This window comes from Salmo salar, chromosome 19 (genome assembly GCF_965601325.2).
Source record: "Salmo salar chromosome 19, fSalSal1, whole genome shotgun sequence".
NCBI classification, from domain to species: domain Eukaryota; kingdom Metazoa; phylum Chordata; class Actinopteri; order Salmoniformes; family Salmonidae; genus Salmo; species Salmo salar.
Window position 1 is genome coordinate 59,165,090 of NC_138309.1, and position 24,680 is coordinate 59,189,769.

At 40.1% G+C, this 24,680-nt stretch overlaps 1 protein-coding gene and 1 long non-coding RNA gene across 2 annotated transcripts; one reads left to right on the forward strand and one right to left on the reverse strand.

Annotated features, from left to right (window-relative positions):
* Positions 1-1,499: 1,499 nt before the first annotated feature.
* On the reverse strand, positions 1,500-24,201 carry LOC106579264 (uncharacterized). Its single transcript, XR_001322617.3, has 3 exons — positions 23,999-24,201; positions 3,725-3,864; positions 1,500-3,600 (listed from the first exon to the last, which is right to left on the reverse strand). It is a non-coding gene; the product is annotated as an uncharacterized LOC106579264 (long non-coding RNA).
* dlx4b (distal-less homeobox gene 4b) lies at positions 15,509-21,118 on the forward strand. Its single transcript, NM_001140834.1, is given in 3 exon segments — positions 15,509-16,070; positions 17,365-17,558; positions 20,394-21,118. Coding segments are annotated over 3 exon segments (756 nt in total). The 5' UTR covers positions 15,509-15,757; the 3' UTR covers positions 20,643-21,118.
* Positions 24,202-24,680: the final 479 nt, after the last annotated feature.

Below are 24,680 nucleotides of genomic sequence, written 5' to 3' on the forward strand. Positions count from 1 at the left end.
CGTGGCTGGCTGGCTGGAGGGAGATAGATTGGAGGGGAAATGGCTTAATTTCCCTCACTTTCACTGCTGGAATGCGAATAGCTCTCCACTACTACTATAGGAGAGCCCCATACCAAAGAACCTGAAATGTCCTATTTGTTGTGCTACAATAGGAAGCTTGGTGTCAATGTTGTGGTGTATGAGGTGGCCTCCTGTCCTATTATCCTATGGTCTGTCTTGTCTCTACATTGAATTGAGTATAGAACCTGCAAATGTGATTTGAATTCTCAACATATAAGGTGGCTGTTTCTACCCCTGTACATCAAACGCTGCGATGGCATTTTAACCTACAGGTGCCTTCTCCTCTGTTCGTCAACCAATGGTCAATCAGATCAACAGCGAAGGGTCGTGACTCAAAATAGATGGGCTGAGATGAAAGAGTTAAATGGCGAGGTGTACGTCTCCTGCGGTACTTTGATCTCTCCCTCAGGTAACTCTTTCATACCCATCAATCTAGACTGGGAGTTGATGGCTGGGCTTCTCTGTCAGAAAAGGCTTGTTCAGACCTAGAACCCCCCCCACTTCCCTCTTTGAAGGAACAGTGAGGTGAGGTGATATGTTCTGAATCCTCTGAACTAGCACGTTTTTATTTTATTTGTATTTATTTATTTAACCTTTTATTTAACAGCAAATGGTGTTGATCTCAAGTACATAGAATGATAATCAGATGCAACTTAGCTGTAAGTCATGCTTTTCGTGGGACAGAATGTTTTAGACCGCTCTGGACTCTCCCCAAAAAATGGGTTAGCGAGAGCTTGTTCAAAAGACAATAAAGTACACACTTTGCTTCAAGCCCACTATGTCAATTAAGAACATAGTACGGGCCTACAATAGTGAACATCATGAAAGAAAAACAACAACTGACGTAGGTCAAGAATGCAGGAAGGGAAAATGAGAGGGCGTGTTTTTGAGGTTCAAAGATGGTATAAGCGAATGATTGAGCCTTTGATGTCTTCTGGCAGCTAGACCTCAGACAGACCGACGTAGACAATCTGAGCACCACAGCCCTTTTAAATCTCTCTATCGTCCTGGCCCCAGTAGTCTCTCCCCCTCCAGTGACAAGCACTTTAATATGACAAGGTCAAACACCTGAAGCAGTTCAGCAAAATGGCTTCTGCGGAGCAAAGGTTAGAGGTCAGGAGGCCAGCTTTTAACACTGTGCTCCTTGGTATTTCATTATGGCCGTTATGGACCTTTTATGGTCGTGGGTCTAAGTGGTTTCACTTTTCATCTATGTGGGGAATATTTGATATTATAAAGTACACATAAACACATATGCGCATATAATATAGCTATATAGAGCCATAACAACTATCAGCATTTCAATATTTGCTCTATAGTAGATAAGATGATTAGAACATTTTTTTGTGTATTTCTGGTAGCACAAGACAGCAGATATCATTCCACCTGTTATTATAATGTTATTCACCATGGTTATATAACACAGTAGACAGACTGTATCGTGGTTTATCATTTATGTTGACCAAAGTAACATTTGGTTCTTGAGTTCACAGTAACTTAACTTCCTGTTGCTTATCACACATACCATATAAGTGACAATGACATGACTACCATGCAGAAACCGTTTTGATATTAGTTTGACACGTTTCCTTGTCTCCTCGCCGGGCAACGCAGTATGTTATCCAATAGGCAGTAAGGACAGGCCGTGTGCTGTGGGGACTATTGTGTGGAACTTAACACTTGACGTAGCTGGGGCTTCTTGTTAGCAGCGGAACTTGATCCTGTTGGTTTGTTCCCAGTGAAGAGCTATAATTAAGCAATAAGGCCCGAGGAGGTGTGGTAGATGGCCAATATACCACAGCTATGGGCTGTTCTTGGATACAGCCCTAAGCCGTGGTACACTATATATACAAAACTATGTGGACACCTCTTCAAATTTGTGGATTCAGCTATTTCTGCCACACCCGTTCCTGACAGTTGTATAAAATCGAGCACACCGCCATGCAATCTCCATAGACAAACATTGGCAGTAGAATGGCCTTACTGAAGAGCTCAGTGACTTTCAATGTGGCACCGTCATAGGATGCCACCTTTCCAACAAGTCAGTTCGTCAAATTCTGTCCTGCTTTAGCTGCCCCGGTCAACTGTAAGTGCTGCTATTGTGAAGTGGAAATGTCTAGGAGCAACAACGGCTCAGCTGCGATGTGGTAGGCCACACAAGCTCACAGAACGGGACCGGCGAGTGCTGAAGCGTGTCTGTCCTCAGTTGCAACACTCACTACCGAGTTCCAAACTGCCTCTGGAAGCAACGTCAGCACAAGAACTGTTCGTCGGGAGCTTCATGAAATGGGTTTCCATGGCCGAGCAGCCGCACACAAGCCATGCGCAATGCCAAGTGTCGGCTGGAGTAGTGTAAAGCTATTGGACTCTGGAGCAGTGGAACTGGGTTTGGCAAATGCCAGGAGAACGCTACCTGCCCGAATGCATAGTGCCAACTGTTAAGTTTGGTGGAGGAGGAATAATGGTCTGGGGTTGTTTTTCATGGTTTGGGCTAGGCCCCTTAGTTGTAGTGAAGGGAAATCTTAACGCTACATCATACAATGACATTCTAGACGATTCTGTGCTTCCAACAGTTTCGGGAAGGCCTTTTCCTGTTTCAGCATGAAAATGCCCCTGTGCACCAAGCGAGGTCCATACAGAAATGGTTTGTCGAGATCGGTGTGGAAGAAATTGACTGGTCTCAACTCCATCGAACACCTATGGGATGAATTGGAAAGCCGACTGTGAGCCAGGCCTAATCGCCCAACATCAGTGCCCGACCTCACTACTGCTCTTGTGGCTGGATTTCAAGCAAGTCCCCGCAGCAATGTTCCAACATCTAGTGGAAAGCCTTCCCAGAAGAGTGGAGGCTGTTATAGCAGCAAAGGGGGAACCAACTCCATGTTAATGCCCATGATTTTGGAATGAGATGTTCGACGAGCAGGTGTCCACATACTTTAGGTCATTTTGTGGATATTGGCCATATACCACAAACCCCTGAGGTGTCTTATTGCTATAAACTTGTTACAAACGTAATTAGAACAGTAAGCATACATTTTTTTGTCATACCCGTGGTATACGGTCTGATATACCACAGCTTTCAGCCAGTCAACATTCAGGGCTCGAACCACCCAGTTTATAAAGAGAGGGATTTGACCCTGGGGCAGTTAGTTAGTCTTCATATCACATTGACTCTAAACACACAGATAGTAATACTGCATATAGCTACAGTAAGAAAGATTGTCACATGTAGTTGATCTTAAAGAGTTGTCTTGCTAGGCCACTGCATACATCGGTATTAAACACAGGAAGTTGTAATTTCCAACGTAACTTGATTTAACATAATTCCACATGCTATAGTTCTGGATGGCTTGATAGAACTTCAGGTATTTGAGGAACATATATTTTTTTCCTGGTGCTATCATCCATAGCCAGCAGTCCTTGAGGTGAGACAGGTTGACTTGTCCTGTCCTTGTCATCCAGACAGATGTCTTCCTCCATCTTCAAAGACCCAATCACCACAGACGCTTAAACCAACGCTTATGGAACCCCTACTGTGCCCTGTGGACCACAAGGGGGGGGGGGGGGGGGGGGGCGGTCACATTACCAGTAGCTAGCTAGGTAACCTCAGAAGGATAATCCGTGGACCTGGTAAACCGGTCTTTACAGAGCCTACTGTCTTTACCTGGCAACACAGAGCAACCTCAAACCGTGCGCTATTGTCTGTTGATTTGGTCTGCACGTGTTCCCTCAGTCCAAGTCCCCTGGGCCAATCATCGTTCTCCAGCTGGAGTGTGTTCATCTCCGTCTGTTGTCTCAACTGCTCTGTAACGAGGATACAAACAAGGGAGAATGAAAAATGGGGAAAGTGACGAAATACTGAGTGTTTTAGTGTACAGTGCTCTGCTAGTGCTACCTAACAGTAGCTAAATACTGATATGCTGATATAAACCGCTATAATGATATATAACAATTAGTTAAAAACGGTCTGTTGTCCTCTTTGTTTGTCTTCTCATTGTCCTGGAGGACTGGGATTCTTCAGATGTATCTTGTAGGCTGCGTAGATGCCTCCTTGATGTCTATAAACAAACAGTTAACAGACATGCCACCCTTCCTGCTGGCGTGACCTCAGCTGAACCACTTTGCAACCTCAGAGTCACAGAGCCTGGATTGATTCTCAGTTTCTCAGACCGACTCCCCACTGATCCAAGCCAGACACCCAGGCCACCATCTCTCCTCCTTATATTAAAATATACCAGCCGCCTCTGGCACAGGGCTGGATTTAAGATTTACAGTGGAAAAAGTGTTGAGCTGGTGTGTCTGGAATGTGTGTTGGGTCTGGAGTTTTGCGAGGAGTGTGAGAAAACAACAGAGTGTTGTAAATACTGAGGGTAGTCCCAGCCCCAGATGTGATGCAGGCATTGAGAGAGATGGCTGCTGCAACCCAATCCAGTGCTACTGGTGTCCCAATGGCAGTCCATCACCCCTCCCTCTCTCTTCTCGCTCTCTCTTTCCAGCTCTCCCTCCTCCTCTCTGTTTGGATTTACTGAGATAGACTTCTGACGCTCTGATTTATTACTTCTGATTAATAATTTGTCTTGATTTCACCTTTCTTTGGTATTTGTGGGGTTTATGAAGGCCCTATGATAACATGAAACAAATGACAAATTCGGGAAAATTCTAATTAATTTGCAATTCTCTGTAGCCTTATTTTACATCATTTATGGTATTATCTCCGGAAACCGGATTATCTATAGTGTGGCTATTCTATAATGCAATTACTTATTTCCATATGGCTGTTCAGTAGATTATAAATTCATTAGATTATGTGCATGCGTTTGTATATGCGCTTGTTCATTGTAGATGTTTGGCCTCTGCATGGCATCGTGCCTAACAGAATCCAGAAGGATATTCGGGTAGGCTATAAGCTGCGGGCCTTTACGCAGCCAATCAATTACAAATGTAAGTCCGTCAGTGGTGAGGTGCGTTGCTTAAGCGCTCTCCTCGCTCTGTTTTCTGGCAACAATTACTCAAATGATGAATTCAAAGCTTTGGCCAGAAACCAGACGCACATGGTTTTTCCCAGTCACGTAGAGCGGTATTCAGCCACTCGTCAGTCAGTTAGGTTTGGAGGCTAATTATAGGTCTATTTCCCCCTCATTCTCTCGATGCAGGTGCTTGGTCGGGGGTCCTGCTGTTGGTAGCGAGCTCTGAACCGAATCCGTCATGTTGCTGTGCGTAAAATTATGCCACGCTTGGTCTATTTGGTCCAGGCTGCATGAGTTAGTCGTTCATGAACAATGGAAGGTTGATTTATTCGACTTCAACAGGTTACATTATTACTTTTGGTCATAAATCTAAATAATGTAAAGTTTGAATCATTTAATAAATTCATTCTAATATTCATTCAATCATTTTATTAATCATATCTGGGTACGAATCCCTGATAAAATAAGGCAATCTTTTTTTTTATATATATCTGCAAATAATCAATTTAATATAGCATATTTCTAAAAGTTAAAATTAGCCTTTGCGTGTTCTGTGTATTTGTTTCTGTCTGGTTATGACTCTTTGTTTCTTTTTGAGATTATTTTCTGCATTGATTATTTTATCTAATGTTTCTTGTTGTATAAATGTAGATTTGTATATTATGCCTACAAAATAATTACGTTGTATCAAATTATGGAGGCAATAATTGCACTACTGGAACTACAATAAATCCTGACATTGTGTTTACATGTCTTTTTATTTGCACAGACATTTTACCTTCATTTTGATTGCACAAAAACTATATGAATATGTGCTTGCGTTCATAATACACAAGTTCTACTGGTTATTACAGAAGTTATAGGCTATTATCCCACCGGGCACAGAAGTCAATTCAAAGTCTATTCCAAGTTGGTTCAACATTTAATAGAAATTTCGTGGAAACCACGTTGATTCAACCAGTGTGTACCCAGTGGGATGTATACTTTATAGGAATACTTTTTATTAGTTTACCAATGTTTTCTTAAAACCATATATTTTCTAAAATAAATCAAAAATATTGTTTCCCATAAGCTTGGGACACTTTTTTTTTATTAGCCAAATAATAGTCCTTTCAATGTATGTGTCCAATGAGTCATACTGTAGGTTATAGTAACATGATATGAGTATGTTAAGTGTTACTTATAAATGGCTTAGGACTTTGAATGGCTCTGTAATAGAGAAAGAACAATGCACACCAGAGATATTCATTGTTCACAGAATATCCCCAGCCCTCAAACAGCCTCAGAGGAAGGACCTTAGAGATAGATAGAGGATCCTAAGGCCCAAAAAGCCAGTTTTTGCATGGGCAGCGCCATTGGGGACTTTCACCATTTTGAAGTAGTTAACTGGGTGTGACTTCTTATGGGTTATTAAGGATGGCATAATCATTTTTTTTAAGTATTGTCACATACACTGGAAAGGCGTAGTGAAATGTGTTGTTTTACAGGATCAGCCATAGTAGTACGGCACCCCTGAAGCAAATTAGGGTTAAGTGCCTTGCTCAAGAACACATCAACACATTTTTCACCATGTCGGCTCACGTATTCAAACCAGCGACATTTCACTTACTGGCCCAATGCTCTAAATGCTAGGCTACCTGCCAACCAACCAGGTAATCAGGAGGGATCAGCCAATGAAAACATTCCACAACCGCAGGTGGCAGTAAATCGCCAACCTTGGCTTTATAACTGTTCAGACAACACACTATAGGTAGCAGTATGCACCCTTTCAGTTTGTTTATTAACTCATTGAAGTAGTAGAAGAAAATGGACTACTTAAAAATGGAGATGGTCTCATTGGCGCTGCCCATGCTCTCAGAGACACCATAATGGGACATATACATACCACATGTCTATGGGAAGGACCCAACAGAAACAACATGGCTGCACTGCTGGAATGACAGTGATGGGCTAAGCACACAGACATTAGTGTTCTTCTCAGTCAAGTGGTGCCAGAAGGAGAGATTATGGCGTTCATCCTCTTTGGCATTAGCTCTTTTCTTTCCTAGGGTGAGAACATGAATGGAAAATAGCAAATCCACCTGTCTACAGTGGTATGTGCACTATAATATGTACTGTACAGTATGTCAAATAGTGCAGTTCTGTGATAGACGTTCTGATATCCCTGCCTCAAGTATAACTACAAAAACACAATATTACCTGTTAAAATTAAATCAAATATTTTACATAGATTTTCTATAATTTGCAAATGTATTTTGGGTGCCATTTAACCATAGGAGAATATACAAAAACTCAAAAGCTTTTATTTGCCACAATTAATTAGCATTTCAACTTCATGTGGAAAACAGATACACGTGACGCGGATAATCTCCATTTTCTTTGTTGCTCTGATCGGATCCCATGCGTCCATGATGTTCTGTCAGGGGCAGTGGAGTGTCAGTCACTCTAACACCAACTAGGCCTCAGTCCTCTAACAGAGTCCTGCTTGTAAAACATGACGTGCCCACGGGGGAGATCACAGCATTGCATGAGAACGCGCACTTGATTTTGTAAATGGGCAATGCTGTCACTCCGTATCAGTGCAGCGTGATGGACAAAACGGACTGACACACACACCCATGCCCGTGCGCACCATGTGGGCTAGGAAGACGCCAGTGAGTCTGGGCCTTGCTCAGGAGTATTGTTATTAAAATGTTCCATTGCGTGTATTAAGACAGCCACAGCGAGGACACGTTCCAGTGCTATGACTGCAGGGCTTGCCTTTGTTCTTCTCCCCTAATGCAGACATAATTACAAGCCTTAAAGAGTGTCTACCTTTCCTTTTCTCTCTCTCACACGTCTGCCCCACACCCTGGCCCTCACCCTGCACGATTACGACAGACATTCAGATCAGGGTTTAGCCATTGATTGAGCAACTACGTGCCTTTATAAGCAGCAAGGTACATGTCCATAGGCCTTTATTTTCAGTTTCTGTACATTTGGCCTATTGATCCATTCATGTGTCAAGCTGTCAGTTTCATGTGCAGGTGTTCCATATTGGTTGTTCTCCTGTTTAGAGAATCCCGAGTCTAGGAGTAACACATAGTCTAGGAGTAGCACATAGTCTAGGAGTAGCACATGCTAATTTACCTAATGTGTACTGATCCCACAGTCTATCATTGTCTAGCTGTTGTTTTAGTCGCAGGAAAACTCTTGCACTATTTTAATTAACAGATTGAACAGATACTGTAGATAGTTTGCCATGTTAGTGCTCCATTTTAGTGATGCCACAGGTCATTCATTCTCAGGTCAATTCACCAAGGTTTCCTATTCGGAGGCCTTGTGTGGAGCTATAGAAGTGCTCGGTAACAAAGCCCCATGAATTTCAGCTTTGCTGTCATTTTTTCTGACTTAAATCTTTCTATGATTTAATTTGTGGCTTTGTTCAGGCTGGTTGACTGAAGGCTCTCTTCTGTGTCAGAAGGAAAGGAGGAGACAAAGTCATTCCAGCCCTACCCCAGTGGTGGTTTACTCCATGTAGGCCTAGGGAGGGGTAGCACTGGGTAAGACATGACCTAAATGAATGGGTCGTACACCAGCTTCACACTATATTTTACCAACACCCTCTGTTAACATTTTGACTATAATTAAGTTTAGGTACAGGCCAAATTTCCACTTTTTGTTTTGCTGTAATGAAAAAATATGTACGCCTCTCATCGGCAGGGATTTTTCAAAAAAGATTGATGAAGCATGTGTTGAAATTTGAACATTGTAAATCTCTCTCGGACAAGCTGACTTTCGTCAATATATTCACCTGTATTCACCTCCCAAAAAGTATATGCTAATTAGCCACTAATGTGGCTATCATACAGAACTACAGTACACACGCCTGTCGCAAGCTTCACGTCAATCATCAGGGCCATGATAATCTGGACGAAACTACAGAATAGAGGCAAAGGTAAGAATCTCTGGATTAACTGTCTAATGTTAGCTAAATTTGGTAATGAATAAATTGGCTAATTTTGTTTAATTTGACAATTCTGTGAACTGTCTTGGGCAAGTTTAGAAAGGTACACAATAGCTGTTATCTAGCTCAGTCGTTCCCAAACTGTGGGGCGAGGGGTCGGCAGGGGGGCCTTGGGGAACTCAGTCTGGCTTTAAACTCGCTCTTGAAAGTTCTAATAGTAGAATGCACAAGGTGCAGTTTCAAAATTGGGCCGTGCATCGTCAGTTCATTGCATACCTTAAAGAGCTATTTATATCTTGTCAGAAATGACCAGATCAACTAGCCCATGTCAGCTAACGTTTTTTTATTTTATTTTTGCCCATAGATATTGTTGGAATTTTTTTGTCACTCAAATATCACATGAATACACATTAGACATGGCAATATGTATAGAATTGCAAGAGAATGTGCTTTAAAACTGCAACATTTCCTTTGTACTCCATGACAAAATGTGTTGAACTGCAAGACATAAGCTTTAAACCTGAAAGAAAAACTGATCAATTTGTGTCATGAACAGTGCTTGACCCCATAGAATTAGGGGTTAAATGAATTGATATTCACACATTTGTTTTTGTCATGTTATTGATTCCACATTACAAACCTTATTTGCTCCTTCTCTCTTCCAGAACCAATGGGTGTGCCAAGTCTTATCACCTCTCAACTAGGTAAGCTGTTTCAACCTGGAACACTATTCTCCTGCTTTGTCTGTTTCAGTCATTGCAGGAAGTCCTGAAGATCAGAAGTGTGTGAGGCGTGTTGTCCCAGTCCAGCTCTAACACCTGACTTAAATAATCAACTTAATGAATCACGACGATAGGCTATGATTTGTTATCGGGTATGAGCTGGGCTGGAACAAAAGCTTAAACCCACTCCTGACATTCAGATCTGGATCTGGGGGAGTATTAGATTGTATTGACATATAATGCACGCTCCACTCTCAAGTTGAAATTGAACTTGTTCAAGGTGGCGGCTGCTAAGAAGAAGGGAGCAACAGGCCAGAAGACTGCAGCCAAGGCAGCACTAGTCCACACCTTCCCTGTCTGTTGGGTGAGTGAGTAGTATTGGTTGGTACTGTACGTGCCTTTAGGCTATTGTACTGGCCTGTGTGGTACAGTCTTTCATATGTGTAGTAGTTTGTCGCATTGTATTGCTTAGCGTATTAATTGTGTCAACTTTAAATGTAATCTAAGCCACAGGTTGATCATGTCCTCCATTTTGTACTTGACCTTTATAGATGCAGACCCAGAAGATATTCAAGCAGCACTTTGAGAGCAAGCATCCCAAGTCTCCAACGGTCATTTTACTGGTTGATGTGCAGGCCTACAGCTGCGGTAAGATTCATTCGTACACAGTATAGTGTAAACCACCAAGCTGTCAGCAAAATGCTGTCCTCGCTGTTTAAATTGAAATGTGTATGTCTCAATGCTCTGATCACTCATCGTCTTTGATGTTGTGATTCACAGACACATGATGACCACGATTTGAATGCTGCAACTGAGACGGAATGACGGCGAGGGACACACGCTGAGACCCCGAGTATGGCTGGACATGGGAGAGCCAGATATTTCTGACAACGACCTAAAATGGGTACAGAAGCACACCAGAACCCTATTTTATGTTTATTTTATGGCCAACCACCCCTTTAGCTACCCCTTATTCCACACCAGGGGTGCAACTTTCACTGGAGACGGGGACATGCCCCCCCCCCCACACATACACATTCTGAAATTGCATTTTGCCCCCCCAGTTTTATAATTGGAATGTGATACAAAATGTATGTGTTACACATCTTATCTCTATAAAGCCACCCTACCCTCATCCATTTTCCCTATGCTGTTTCCTTTAGTTGTTCTTCTCCTGATTTGATAACGTCTAGACTCAGTTACACGCTTCTAAGTGTTGTGGTGTGCTGTTTTTGCTACCTTTTTTTCCACCTGTGTAGTGCTGTCCTCCTGCTTATTCTGGGGTTCAGACTGTATGCAGCGGTAAATGTACTGCTTATAACTGGCAGCAGCAACATAGACCTAAATTGACAAGAAGGGTGTTGATATAGCTGCGTATTGGCATGGCTTCCTTGTTTAAAATCTGTTAAGTGTGCATTTCTGTTTCTCATTCTTCTGGAGTTGACCTAGTATTTTGTATTAAACCTACCTTACGCATCCAGTTGATTGTCCATTTGTAACTCACACACCAAAAATCACAATATGCTGTTTTACATGTGTTATTTGTGCTGGTCTAATTCCTGTAATGGAAAAGCAGAAGAATCTGTGCGCTCTCAGATAGTAGGCTAATAATAGTTAATGTGATGCTCTTCGATGTCCCAGGTTTGTGGCATTGACGAAGAAATTGTTTCATCTTTACTTCAAGTCAGATGTTTATATGTTATGTATATTAGATTTAAAATATTTATTTAAAACAATGCAATTGTTGGAGTTCATGTGTTTGATGTGATTGATGGATGACTAGGTTCATTCTTGTCAAATAAATATTCTTATTAATTTATGATTAAGGAGACATTCTTCAATTAGTTAATCTCTGCCTTTGAATCTGCAACAGAACAAGTTGCTGATTATTAAATTGGTTTATTATAGCAGTGCGTTCTGACACCATGAATTGAAATAGATTTCACCTCTTTCCTATAGTTGGCAGAAATTGTAAAGGATTAAATATTAGACCTCCACTGGCTGAAGGAGAAGAGAATCTGATAAAATAAGGGTATGTTGCTAATATCATCTATGTAGCTAGCTAGTTAGCTAGCTAGCTTCTTTGCGGAAAACTAGACTATTCGTTGTAAATATCTGACTGATAGAGATATTCTGTACAAGATACAAAACCAAATAGATAAATGAGCCAACAAATATTAGTTAAATTAAATAAAATATGGAACAGTACATTAAAATGTTAAATATATATTTCGTTTTTGATCAAGGCAGCTAGTAGCTAGCTAGCGGACAGCAAAGGTGTCATGTGGGAGCTTGCAAGGATTTGTAGTCTTGCATGATGTCTACTTTGATGCTAATTAGCATTTTCGAAGCTGAGAGCAAATAGAGCTGACTAATATTGATAAAGTTCACCTTGCCAGGGAAAGCCTACACAAAACACAGACCTTGTTTGAAGTGGTTCTAAAATCCCCTATAGGAAAAATGAATGGTGACAAAACGATTGGAACCATTTCCATGTTTGACTACTAGATTTTATGGGTATTATGACAACAACACTGCGGTACTCTATTAGTCTATGTCATGTCTGGTAAAATGTTAGATATTTTGTGTATGTTTGTTATAGCAATGTTGAGATCACACAAAAATGTTTACAGACATCATAATTGTATTGTTGGGGCCAAGCAAAGAAAAACAACAACAAATGATGTATGTCTACTTAGATCATTATGTAATTTTTTAATTGCGTGACAATAGGCTACTTCAAAAATCTGGAAATTTCGAGAATAAAGTTATATAGAGAAAGTCAAAATTTCCAAAATAAAGTCAAAATTGTGAGAATAAAGTCGGTTATATTTCAAGATTCCAGCAGGGAATTTTGGTTAATTGCTTGCATCCCTGGCTGCATTATATGACCTGGCTCTAGTAAGAAGGAAATCTTTGCTCTTTTAACAGAAAATAACCATATTATTATATGTATTAGGATGAAGAGGTTATGCTGCAGATTGTGTCTTTTCAGGAGGGACCACACAGACTTGAATGACGTTTTGGCGTTCGTGCAAATTGAAATCAACTGTTCTGTACGAAATACATATTAGGAACTTAATCATTCCTACTCTTCAGACCTCACCCCTCCCCTAGTCAAGTATCAGCTCAGCACTAGTCAGGTATCACTACTCCTTTTCAACCATCACCCCTCCCTTAGTCAAGTACCAGAATTCTAACATTGTAATAGGGTTAGCCCAGATCCAGGAAGTGAAGTGGTTGTGTTTACATGTGGCGAGTTGAGTGCCAATGACATCCATATTACCTAACAACATTGTCATTGAAATTAATTTAATCATAGCTAATTATGACGATAACCATTCATAATTGCCAGCTACATTTTCCCAGTCTTGTACCTCCACGTGTTGTTGTTATTGTTAATGTTGTTGTTGTCGACTCTTAGCATGCATTTCGGCCAATGGAGAAGCTCATTATTGTGAATAAATTAGTGCAAGGGTGGGCGGTGAGAAGGATAACTGACGCTTGACGAGGGCAAGCATGATAACTGACCAATGCAGGAGTGAGGAGGATGGAAGAGGAGGGGTGCTAACTGACCAATGTAGGGGTGAGGAGGTTTGAAGAGGAGTGGTGACTCTTGACTAGTGCAGGATGATGCCTGAGGGGTGAGGTCTGAAGGGAAGGAATGACCCGAATCCTAACATGTATCCCGTACAACGCTGTACTGTTCTCTGTACTGATTTCAGCTGTCGCATGGGATTATGGATGAGAAAAATATCCTGCTGTACCCTACTAAAAATGAAAAAAGTTTTTTACTTTATTCTCGAAATATTATTTCTACTTCATTCTCGGAATTGAATTTCGATTTTATTCTGGAAATATTGCGACTTTATTCTGGAAATGTAGTAACTTTCGAAATGGTAATTTTGACTTTATTTTAAAAAATGAATATAGGAGACACACTTTATTTTGGAAGTATTTTGAGTTTTTGAAATACTACAGTGCAACCCCCCAAAAACGTCGTAGTACCACCCAGCACGTTTTTTTGTTATTCTCTTCACCTGGCCCTTAAAGGCTACTCTTCCATACTAATAATTTATGAAAGTAATTCCATAATAATGTCAACATTATACAAAATAACCTATAAGCTTCTTTCCAATGGATTTCAGTTTAGGCTCAGTAAAGGGTGGGATAATCTTGGCACTTGATAAAAGGGTGCAAAATGTATCCTTAATGACACGCGTTGCCTCTCATTAGCGGTTAGCAGTGGTTAGCAGCGAGTGAGCCTTTACCTTGTAGGCTACATAGGCCTACTGAGCCAAACGGTGTTATGATGGTTAATATCTAGGCCTAATGATAAAATTTGTGCATGCATCACGGAGCTGTCAAGTTGCGAGCTTTGCTGTGAGAGATGAGAGAGGGACGTTCTGGGCTATTTTATTCTTCCACCACCATGATGCTATCATGCTGACAACATTATGAATAGGAGGACAAAACATAGCCTATAGGTAAATCTAGCCTAGGCGATTTTCAATGTCACCTTGATGTGCATGAAAGGCTTTGCTAATACTTGAGTTGGTTTTCAAACTTTAACTGGCGCCACGGTGAGAATTACAGCGGACTGACATATTCAAAGAGCTGTCAAACTGCTGAGATGGGATTAAGAAGCTGGTTTGCCTAGGGGGCAGGTAAATTCACCAGGATTAGATATTTATATCGTTCTTTCGATTGAGTTTGAATTGGTCGTTCTTATTGGAATTATATCCTTTAAAAAAAACAGGTATAGGCCTAATAGGATAACATTTCCATGACTGAATATTATTTATAACGTTTAATATTAGGGGTTATTTATAGCCAACTGTTGGTTATAATTTCGTAAAATACAGGATAACTAACCATAGCGTGAAATATGGTTGATAACGCATGTGCCATTTTATATTATTGTGTTAGTCCAATTAAGATCAACAATGCACCTGCCATGTTTTCATTAACATGTTATAACTGTCTATAAATGTTTTGTTAAATAGCCCATGGTTTAGGTTTATAATTTGACTGCCAGAAAGTTTTTAATTTAATGTCTATAGCCTACATGGAAAATGCCAATTCCCATTGCAGGCCTGTAATGTCAACATAAAAAAACAAATAGCCTGTATCTGCATCTACTCGAATGAGAGTAAAATATAAATATCCCTAGGCCTATACTACTATTTGTTTTTGGTATCTGATCGGTTGCGGTTAGCGGACTTTACGCCTATTGGCAACAAGTGACCGCTCAAACCCAAAATCCCTGCTTGTCTCAGGGCCCGCATCCATTTTCAATTATACTTCTAAAACTTTGTGCTGTTTATGCATTGAACAGTTTTGGAAGCCTAATCTAAACAAATCGTATACCAAAGAATGTCCAATTACACATACATAGGAGGTCACCTAATTGATTTGCAAAAAAAATATTATTGCAAACCATTTTTTATTAAAAGTATGCGATTAATGAATAACATTTCCACTTTGAGTTTACATGGAACGGACCTTTACCGGTAAAATTGTTCTAAATGCCATTAGGCTATATTTAAATTATTCATTAAATATAATTCTGGACTTTCTGTTTAAAATAAGTTGTTTATTATGTTATGTAAATCAAGCCACGCACAGTGCACAAAATACTGTTTATCAAATCGTGTACATTACATCAGTGGCTGAAGGAGTGCATTCGAAAACATATGTTAATGAACTTAATGAGTTTTTCCCGCAGGCTCGAGTGACATCGTAGTTGCTCCAGACCAATCAGAGCGCGCGCTGATGGAAGGTAGTGGGTTTGAGGCACACCGGGTCTACATGCAGGAGGTGTCTGGAGAATATTGTGAGGTGTAACCTACAAATGATGTGAAGAAGGATTGCCTTTTATTTCGTTTTTATTTCGTTTCACAGAGCCCTGGATATACATTTTATTCGTTTGGAATACATGTTTTAATACAGGCAATGTTATTGAGTTAATGTTGGATCCATTTACACTTTTCTTCGTTATCCGACATTGCTCAATGCATTCCTCTTTAGACCGACGGTTTTATGGACTTCTGTATTAGCTAATGATGTCTATGGGTTTCATGCCTGATCGTTTGAATGCTTCAGACCCCTCCAAATCTGCATTTTTAGAGTTTGGGTACGAGCATCCTGCGCACCAGCAGCATTCCCAAGGAATCTCTCATATCTACCCCGTTAATGGCTTACATTCTGCGGGACATTCTCAACACGGTAGTCCCTTCTCCTCCAGCGCGTCCTCCTATGGCCGCTCCCTGGGCTACGCCTACCCCAGCGCGGTGAACACTCATCCCCCAAGTGCCTACATGCCCTACCAGCACAACAATCACAGTTTGGCGCACTCCAGATTAGAGGAGACAGGTACGTGTAACATCAATATCTGCTTGTTCGTCATAGGCCTATAAAATGTTTTGTCTACAACGCCAGTGTGCAAATGCAGCGCGCTATAGCATGCGTGCAATGTTCCGGTTAACCGTAAAAGGAGTATGGATTGTATGGAAGTGTTCTTTAAAATGTATTGAAATTGTAGGCTGCATATTATCAGACACTTCTTTGTAGGCTACGGTAGGCCTATAGCCTACCCCAGATGTAGGTCCTACGTACATTATAAAGCTGTGAGTCTGTACATATTTGAAGTTTACAAAAAATGGCAAAAGGCTGTCCTAATCAAAGTTGGGTTAAAAGGCAATACATTTAAAAAGCTATTTACAGTCAGCGTTATGGTAATCAAAATGTTTTCGAACTTGAAATGCATTTCAGGCATTTGGGGTTGTCTTTAGGCCTACTACTAATGTTCCATAATAAACACAGATGGTGTCATTAATTTTATTGACCATAATTTTCTGCGGGTTAGCGCGATTATGCATGAGTAGCCTACCTCAGAAACAGACGTTCGTTTTTACTTACATCATTAGTCCAGATTAACAAAACAATTCCCGAAAAAAATAACCTTTTCATCTATGCCCAGCACTATGGGCTTGGTCTTTATTTAACACTTAAAAACATTTTTTTTCTATGTCAGTGGCCTTTCTAGTTAATATTTTTTATTGACTGTATATTGTTAAACGCTGGCGTTTTCATTATATAGCATATCTGACATTTGGGCATGCAGCCTGAATTCCAGGCCGTGAATTTCTATGTTGATACGAACTCTCAAGTAGATAAATAGGCCTATGTGCAGCGAATAGGCTTAGAACAAAATATAACAATATATTACATTTAATCTATTCTGAAACCACATAGGCTTCCTGATGTGCAGGTGGGCCTTTATATCTTACCCAGAAACAGGCCTTCTCATGAAGTTGTTTGTAAGGCTATAGGCAATGGGTTTGGCTAGGTTCTACATTTGAAATTGACAATTTCAAACTAGACTAGCCTATATAAACAAACATCTGAGTCCCTGGATATAAATATCTGTCTTCCTCATTATATGTTTGAAATATATCCTATATCTAATTGTATGATTATACGAGTTGCCTTTCTGTCGCAGTCGAAAGGAAGTTCAAACGCGCGATAACAACTCTCCTGTAAATCGTTTCTTCTGCGCTGATGTAAAGTGGAAAGTTGTAAATCAAAGTGAGTAGGCTACGACAGACTAGGCCTACTAGGCTACGGTTCAGTGCAGCTAGACTGAAATTCTCTTCTCTATCCACAGACCATGAGAAGTCTACAGTGATTGAGAACGGGGAAATTCGCCTGAATGGTAAAGGAAAGAAAATACGCAAACCTCGGACCATCTACTCCAGTCTTCAGCTCCAGGCGCTCCACCAGAGGTTTCAGCAGACACAATACCTGGCCTTACCCGAGCGCGCGGATTTGGCGGCAAAATTAGGTCTGACCCAAACACAGGTGGGCTAAATTAAACGCCGTAGTCTACATCAAGAGTAGGAAGTTTGCTTTTAAAACGATGTCTTATTTCAGTAGGCTAATTACCAAATTATAATAAATGAGTTTTGTAGTGTTTTATTTTCCAGGCCATCCTTATGTTCAGGCCTTGTGTTTTTATTTATTTTTATTTAACCTTTATTTAATTAGGCAAGTCACTTAAGAACAAATTCTTATTTACAATGACGGCCTGCCAAAAGGCAAAAGACCTGCGGAGACGGCGGCTGGGATTAAAAATAAAAATACATAACATAAATATAGGACAAAACACACATCACGACAAGAGAGACAACCCAACACTACATAAAGAGAGACCTAAAGACAACAACATAGCAAGGCAGCAACACATGACAACACAGCATGGTAGCAACACACAACACAACATGGTAGCAGTACAATCATTGTTGGGCACAGACAACAGCACAAAGGGCAAGAAGGTAGAGACAACAATACATCACGCAAAGCAGCCACAAGTGTCAGTAAGAGTGTCCATGATTGAGTCTTTGAATGAAGAGCTTGAGATAAAACTGTCCAGTTTGAGTGTGTGCTGCAGCTCGTCCCAGTCGCTAGCTGCAGCGAACTGAAAAGACTCAGGGATGTGTGTGCTTTGGGGACCTTTAACAGAATGTGACTGGCAGAACAGGTGGTGTATGTGGAGGATGAGGGCTGCAGTAGATATCTCAGATAGTGGGGAGTGAGGCCTAAGAGGGTTTTATAAATAAACATCAACCAGTGGGTCTTGCGACGGGTATACAGAGATGACCAGTTTACAGAGGAGTATAGAGTGCAGTGATGTGTCCTATAAGGAGCATTGGTGGCAAATCTGATGGCCGAATGGTAAAGAACATCTAGCTGCTCGAGAGCACGATTATCTGCTGTTCTATAAATTATGGCTCTACATTTTATTAAGTAGGCCTAAAAAACCAAATGGTTTTTAACAATTAAAGTGGAGTGCCGACAAGCTATAGGTACAAAACACCGAATTATTTGTTTTAAATAAAACATGTATTTATTTAACTTTTTCCTTATTCATTTCAATCTTGGAATATCCATTGTTCAAATTTGCTTCAAATAAAATCTAAGATCTAAAACGCTCACATACTTGAACTATGCTGCGAGGCTAGACTATACGTACATGTGTGCACATATTAAATTAATATCCTTGTTGACAGAAGTGACAGAGAATTAAATACTATGCAACGCTGTCTAACATCACTATGACAAAATGTTTCAGAAATGTTGACATTAAACCTTTGAACGTTACAGACAGGTTAACTTTTGAAAATGTAACACTAATACTTCCACAAGTTCATATTTGTGGTTGATTGAAGAAAAACACAAAACAACATTTCCCCTTGGTTGAATGGGGATGGGGGTTAAGATGGATCACGGATCTGTGGGTATTATTGCGGCTTTCTCCACTGCAAGACCAAATTAAACGGCTAATTTGAGAGCTTTGCTATGTCAATCTCTTAATGCAGCTTTATTCTCTACACATATTCTTAGTCTTATATTACCATTGTGGCTAAAACCTTCCATGAGAGCTGTCTGTGGCTTTAAGCAAACACAACTCAAATTGCAATATTGCGTCTACAAATTGGTTCTGAGTTACAGAACGACAGAAATACATTTTGCCACTCTAAAGTATACGCCTGTGTGTTTCTAAACAACAGTGTCTCGCAATGTTTTCCTACAATTACCAACAATCTTTTCGATAAACTAATGTTAAAACACACTTACATACATTACCGCAGAAATGCATATACAGTAAGTAGTACAATGAGGACAGTGGGCACATACGCACACGCACATTTGTTGGCATTATTCATTTATGTCAGGTGAAATTATGACATCTAAGGAGGAAGTCATGGCAACCATTTCCCTTGGATCGGTAAACATAATGGAAGGCACATAAACAGGTGGTGAGCATAATGTTTTCCGTCCAACATCTCACCATGCACATCTGTCTCTTATGGAATCAATCTTCAAGCCTTAAAGTTTTGCTCAATATATTTTATAGGCCAATCTTCTATTCCAGATCTAAATCAATAGCGTTTATATGTAAAAAATAAAAAATAAATAAAAAAAAGATAGGCAATCCCAGGTTGGCTGAATTAAGCTGTCATTCAAAACATTCCCTGGCAAAATCTCTGAAACACACCATCCTATCTGGGTCTGATTTGGATTTGTGTCCTGTTGCCATGTTTGAGAATGGTTTGACCACCTCGGGCTCTGTGGCTTTTTATTAATATTTTATACCGTCGTAAAATCGATCAAAATTGCATGTTGTTCTGACTCAGCACAATAAATAGAAATGCAACTGACGTCCCTCCTTTTTTACAGTGCTGTATTAAAGCTCTTCAGTGGCTTTTTTTAATTTACTATATTTTTAGCATGGGATTGTTGTTGTCAGACTCATGCATCATTGGCCTCATAAAATGTTGAACAATGGGGGTGCTAGCATTTAATGAACTAGTGAAGTGTCGCTCATCCATTTAGCTGAATTGCAAAATGGTTCTGGACGAAGAAATGTGTTCAAATTATAAGACGTTTCAAGAACGAATGCCATCTTGAAACCGGGCCATTTTCCTTTCAAGTTATTATGGCCCAAATGTCAATGTAATTTCGAAATGATAAAATGTGAATATAAATATAACAAGTGCCCTTCAAATGAAAATACTTTCTATTGTGAAGAGAATTGTTTAATGATTGCGGTGGTGGTGGTGGTGGTAGTGGGGTGTGATAGCGTAGGCTGTAAAGTGCGGCTTTCCCCTCATATTTTATTTTTTCTCTTTTTAGGTGAAAATATGGTTTCAAAACAAGCGCTCGAAATATAAGAAGATAATGAAGCACGGCAGCGGACCGGAGGGTGAACATCTCCACAGTACGTCATCTATCTCTCCCTGTTCACCCGGCATGCCCCAACTTTGGGAGGTGTCAATGGCAAACAAAGGGACCCCTATGCACCCCAACAATTACATGAACAATTTTGGTCACTGGTACCCAAACCATCACCAGGATCCTATGTCCAGACCTCAAATGTTATGAGCGAACCATCTCAACACATTGCGCGGTGCTGTAAAACCCCACCCAGCCATTTAGAACATTTTAAAGGCCTAAAGGCCTATAGGGTGCCTATACCCAAACGCAAACGTGTTTCATCTATCAAATTTGAATTGTGTGTATACGTGTGTTAAATGGAAATTGTAGTTTTTTCTTTTATTGCAGTGTATGTTTTTGGATGACGATTTGTTATGTAGGCCTATGGTTATTTCGTATGTGTCCACTTTACGCACTGTTCTTTGGATTGGAACGGATTTGGTGAGAATTGTGCTGGCAGGTGGAAACATGCTTATGATTTGATTCCACCAGGGTACATGCACCTGAATATGTGTGTCGACTGGTTATGACCGTTTTATTGATGTGATTAACAGGAGTGCCCCAGTCCACGTTTGGATTGCTAGTCTCAGCAAATATGAACTCATTTTGCATAATAAATGTCAGAATTGTTTGATATAAACTGTATTGATTAACCGCGTCAATTTTTGTGAAGGTGTCAATTGTTTTTGATCATTTTAAAGTGCTTTGTGTGACTTATATAGCCTGTTGGCGATACACCTGCAAACCTATGAAAATATGTAATTTAATCAAATGCATGAGTATAATCACTACGCTATTACAATTATTATACACCGCAGGCCAAGATGGAGTAATAGCATACTGTACTAATAGTTTGCCCTTTTGCCGTGACATTGTCTTGGCAATGCCGTGACATTGTCTTGGCAATGCCGTGACCCGGAGTTGAACTGAGGTTGCTGCGGTCACAAAGCAAAGTACAAACCACTATACGATCACCGTGAACTACCAGGGCTGGTACGTCTGCGGGAAATAGTGGGCTTTTAACTCCAGCCTGCAGTGACGTGGACAAGCATGTAAATAACAGCAGCTGTTCGAGCCCAAGTTGGAATGATTCTGTCTTGATATTCTATCGAAAAACTACTGTCTGCATAGGAGCATATCTTTCTTAACACTATAGAACCCAATATGTCTCATTTTGTAGAGTATTCGAAATACATTATGATTACACGCGTGGTTAGGCCTATAAGCACTAGCGGTTCTGGGGGCAGGGGGAGCCAGTGCCCCTGTGACAACAATTTTGGACCCCCTTGTGGCCCCCCTAAATGTGGAGTATGAAATAATTTTTACATAACTCATTTTTGCTATCGTTCTTTTTTAACATCGGTTATTAGACAGTGGCAACGCGGGACACTAATTTAACCCACACATTTTCTAGAGGGACGGCTTTAGGCGGAACACAACAGTATCGTACCACATGCATCTGCAAGTTTGCCTGCAATGCAGTGAAGAAAACGATATGGCAACAATAACGTCTAATGTAACTGGCCTCTCTAACAGTACAACTGTCCCCAGCTTGGCCCCCCCAGTTGAAATGGTCTAGAACCGCCACTGCCTATAGGCCTACTCGTCAATAACGATATAGGGCTAGACTTCTTTCAGATTAGTTACGCCTACAATATTGGAAGCCATCATTGTTCAGTATAATGTATTTTGTTAGATTTTTATTTTATTTACATTATGAATATGACAAGAGCCGTGCCATTGGTCTTTAATCTGAATTGCACATTCACTATCAACAATTCGAATCTTTACGGAAAACCAATCAAATATTCCTTTTTAAACATCATAAATTCATAATTGTGTTTCTTATTAATGTACAGATTATGCTTGTTTTGCTTTCACGGAATTTCAAATGCGAGCCCCTCTCGGTACAATTAAGGAGGTCAAAGGTTTACTCTCAGAACATCTGGATGAGTGAGAAATCGTCAGTGCTTCGTTGAATGGACACACCTATTAAGGTCATTTCGACAGTGCTTGTTGAAGAAAGCTTTCATTCGTGCGGGATAATTACCAGCTATTCAAAGTCTACAAAATAGCTCTCCTCATAAGTGGAAGAAAGGACGAAAGTCCACGAGGAGAAATAGGCCTTGTCCTAGTGTGGGGACATGGAACATTTACCACCATTGGTACGAGACAGGTGTTCGGCTATACCAGCAGGACAGTGGTAACATGTCACATTAGATGTTTTCTTAATTTATTAAATAGTAATTAGCCTACATAGTCATGACACCAGTAAATACAACTTTTCCAATCAGGTGTGGACATTTTCACGTAGCCTATGAGAAAATAGACAATTGAAGCATGTTCATTCAATTACAATGGAGGGGGAATCTTTTTCTGCATATTTTTGTTTACACCGTGAAATTATAAGAGAACCCTTCCCGTTTTGCATTTTGCAAGAGACGTATAAGGATATTAGGTTTCCCTCACTTTTTTCCCCTCACTTTTTTTCCCTGTTTGCCTTTTTGTATAACAAAAGAAGACGTATTGAGTAGAAGGGAGCAGGCATTGCCACATTTCTAACTGAAGTTTCCCCCTATGCCTCTCTCTGGTTAAATCCAGGAAGAAAACTGTGTTTGTCATAATAAAATGATAAAATAGTGTATTATCTGATCACGAAGCAGTGTCTGATTAATAGTACTTCGTACTGATTTGCACATTCTGGCGTTTAAACTGTTTAAACATCGGGACCAAGCTATTTATACTGATTCAAACAGTATCCACTGGAGTGAACTGATCTTAATTCAGCATGGTGCAAATTGCGTCGTGGTGAGCTTGATTAATGATATCGAATGCATGCGTTTTGGAAGCAAATAAGTATTTTCTTATTTTTCACTCATCACCTCTTGTTTTCAGGGTCTTGTCAAAAATAACGTCAGTTATCCTCTTATAGTTATGTAAAATCCATCATGAACATTTTAATTTACTTGTAGCCTAAACATGTAAGATTACTTGAATTATTAATGGCATTCAGGGTTATTTTTATTATAAGAATATTATATGGTGGTTGTTTTTCAGCGTTTTTTTGGGGGGGTAGGTATAAGATAAAATAGCATGTCGAGTCTCTTTGAATGTGATGTCATTTTGGGGCCAAGGCAGTGATGACCTTCTGTGACCTTGTTCAGTTCACAGAACACGACATACTTTAATCATCCTTTAAAGGTTATCTGCTAAATTAACAATATTGCTCAATTATTAATACAAAATTTGATTAAATACAACACGATTTGTTTGCAGAGATGTTTATGAATACCTTTTGAATAACTTTTGTTTTTAAATCTTAAACTTAATTTTCCTTAATTGTAAGATTTACATTTTAGCACTATTGGAATCCAATGCTTGATTATAGTTCGTTTTGTATATATCATGAACAAACAATATGGAAATATAGAAATATAATAACACAGGATGAAACACTGACTTGCTGTTAATTCCCCAAACTCATACCACCACTGCCTCAGCGATTATTATAGACATAGACTTACCTTTCACAGGGGTCTCCCGATGCCATATAGTAGAAAAAGGGGAAAAAACAAATAGCCTTATGTTCCCTCTCCTGCAACAAGAGGAAGAGAACTATTGTGTTTCATTTCAATTTCCTCGCCCTGCATTCTTTCTTTATATACACCCCACTTTCCCTTTATCCGTGTGCCCTGGGTAGAAGAAGAGGAGGCAAGTGTTGCTGAATGAAGTGACGGGGCATCAGACAAAATTATAGGCAATTTCACATCTCGAGATTAGAATAATGGGTGCTCAAATTGGACAGACAGAGTAGGGCCTTTCAAACAGGGCAATTATCAGGCAGATTCAAGGGAGACTCAAAAGACTGTTCATGCGACAGACATTGTAGGTTACAGAAGGGGAAGGGAGAGTGGGAGATGGTGATGATATGGATAAAGTAAGTTATAACGGTTCAAAGGCCTGGCTGGCTTATCAGGATCGGATGTGCACTGTAAACCCCAATGTGCTGTCATTACTCAAAACTTTTTATGAAACCCCTTGCACTTATATCTGAGTACAGTTACATAACCTTTTTTTTTTTTACTCAAACCATAGTCACTGTGACCCTGTAGGGGGTCCAGATTTGACTTGTATCAGCTTGAAAATGTTAAGTAACGCCCCCACCAAGCCACGCCCCCAATATAATTTCCCAGTGTGCCTTTCATT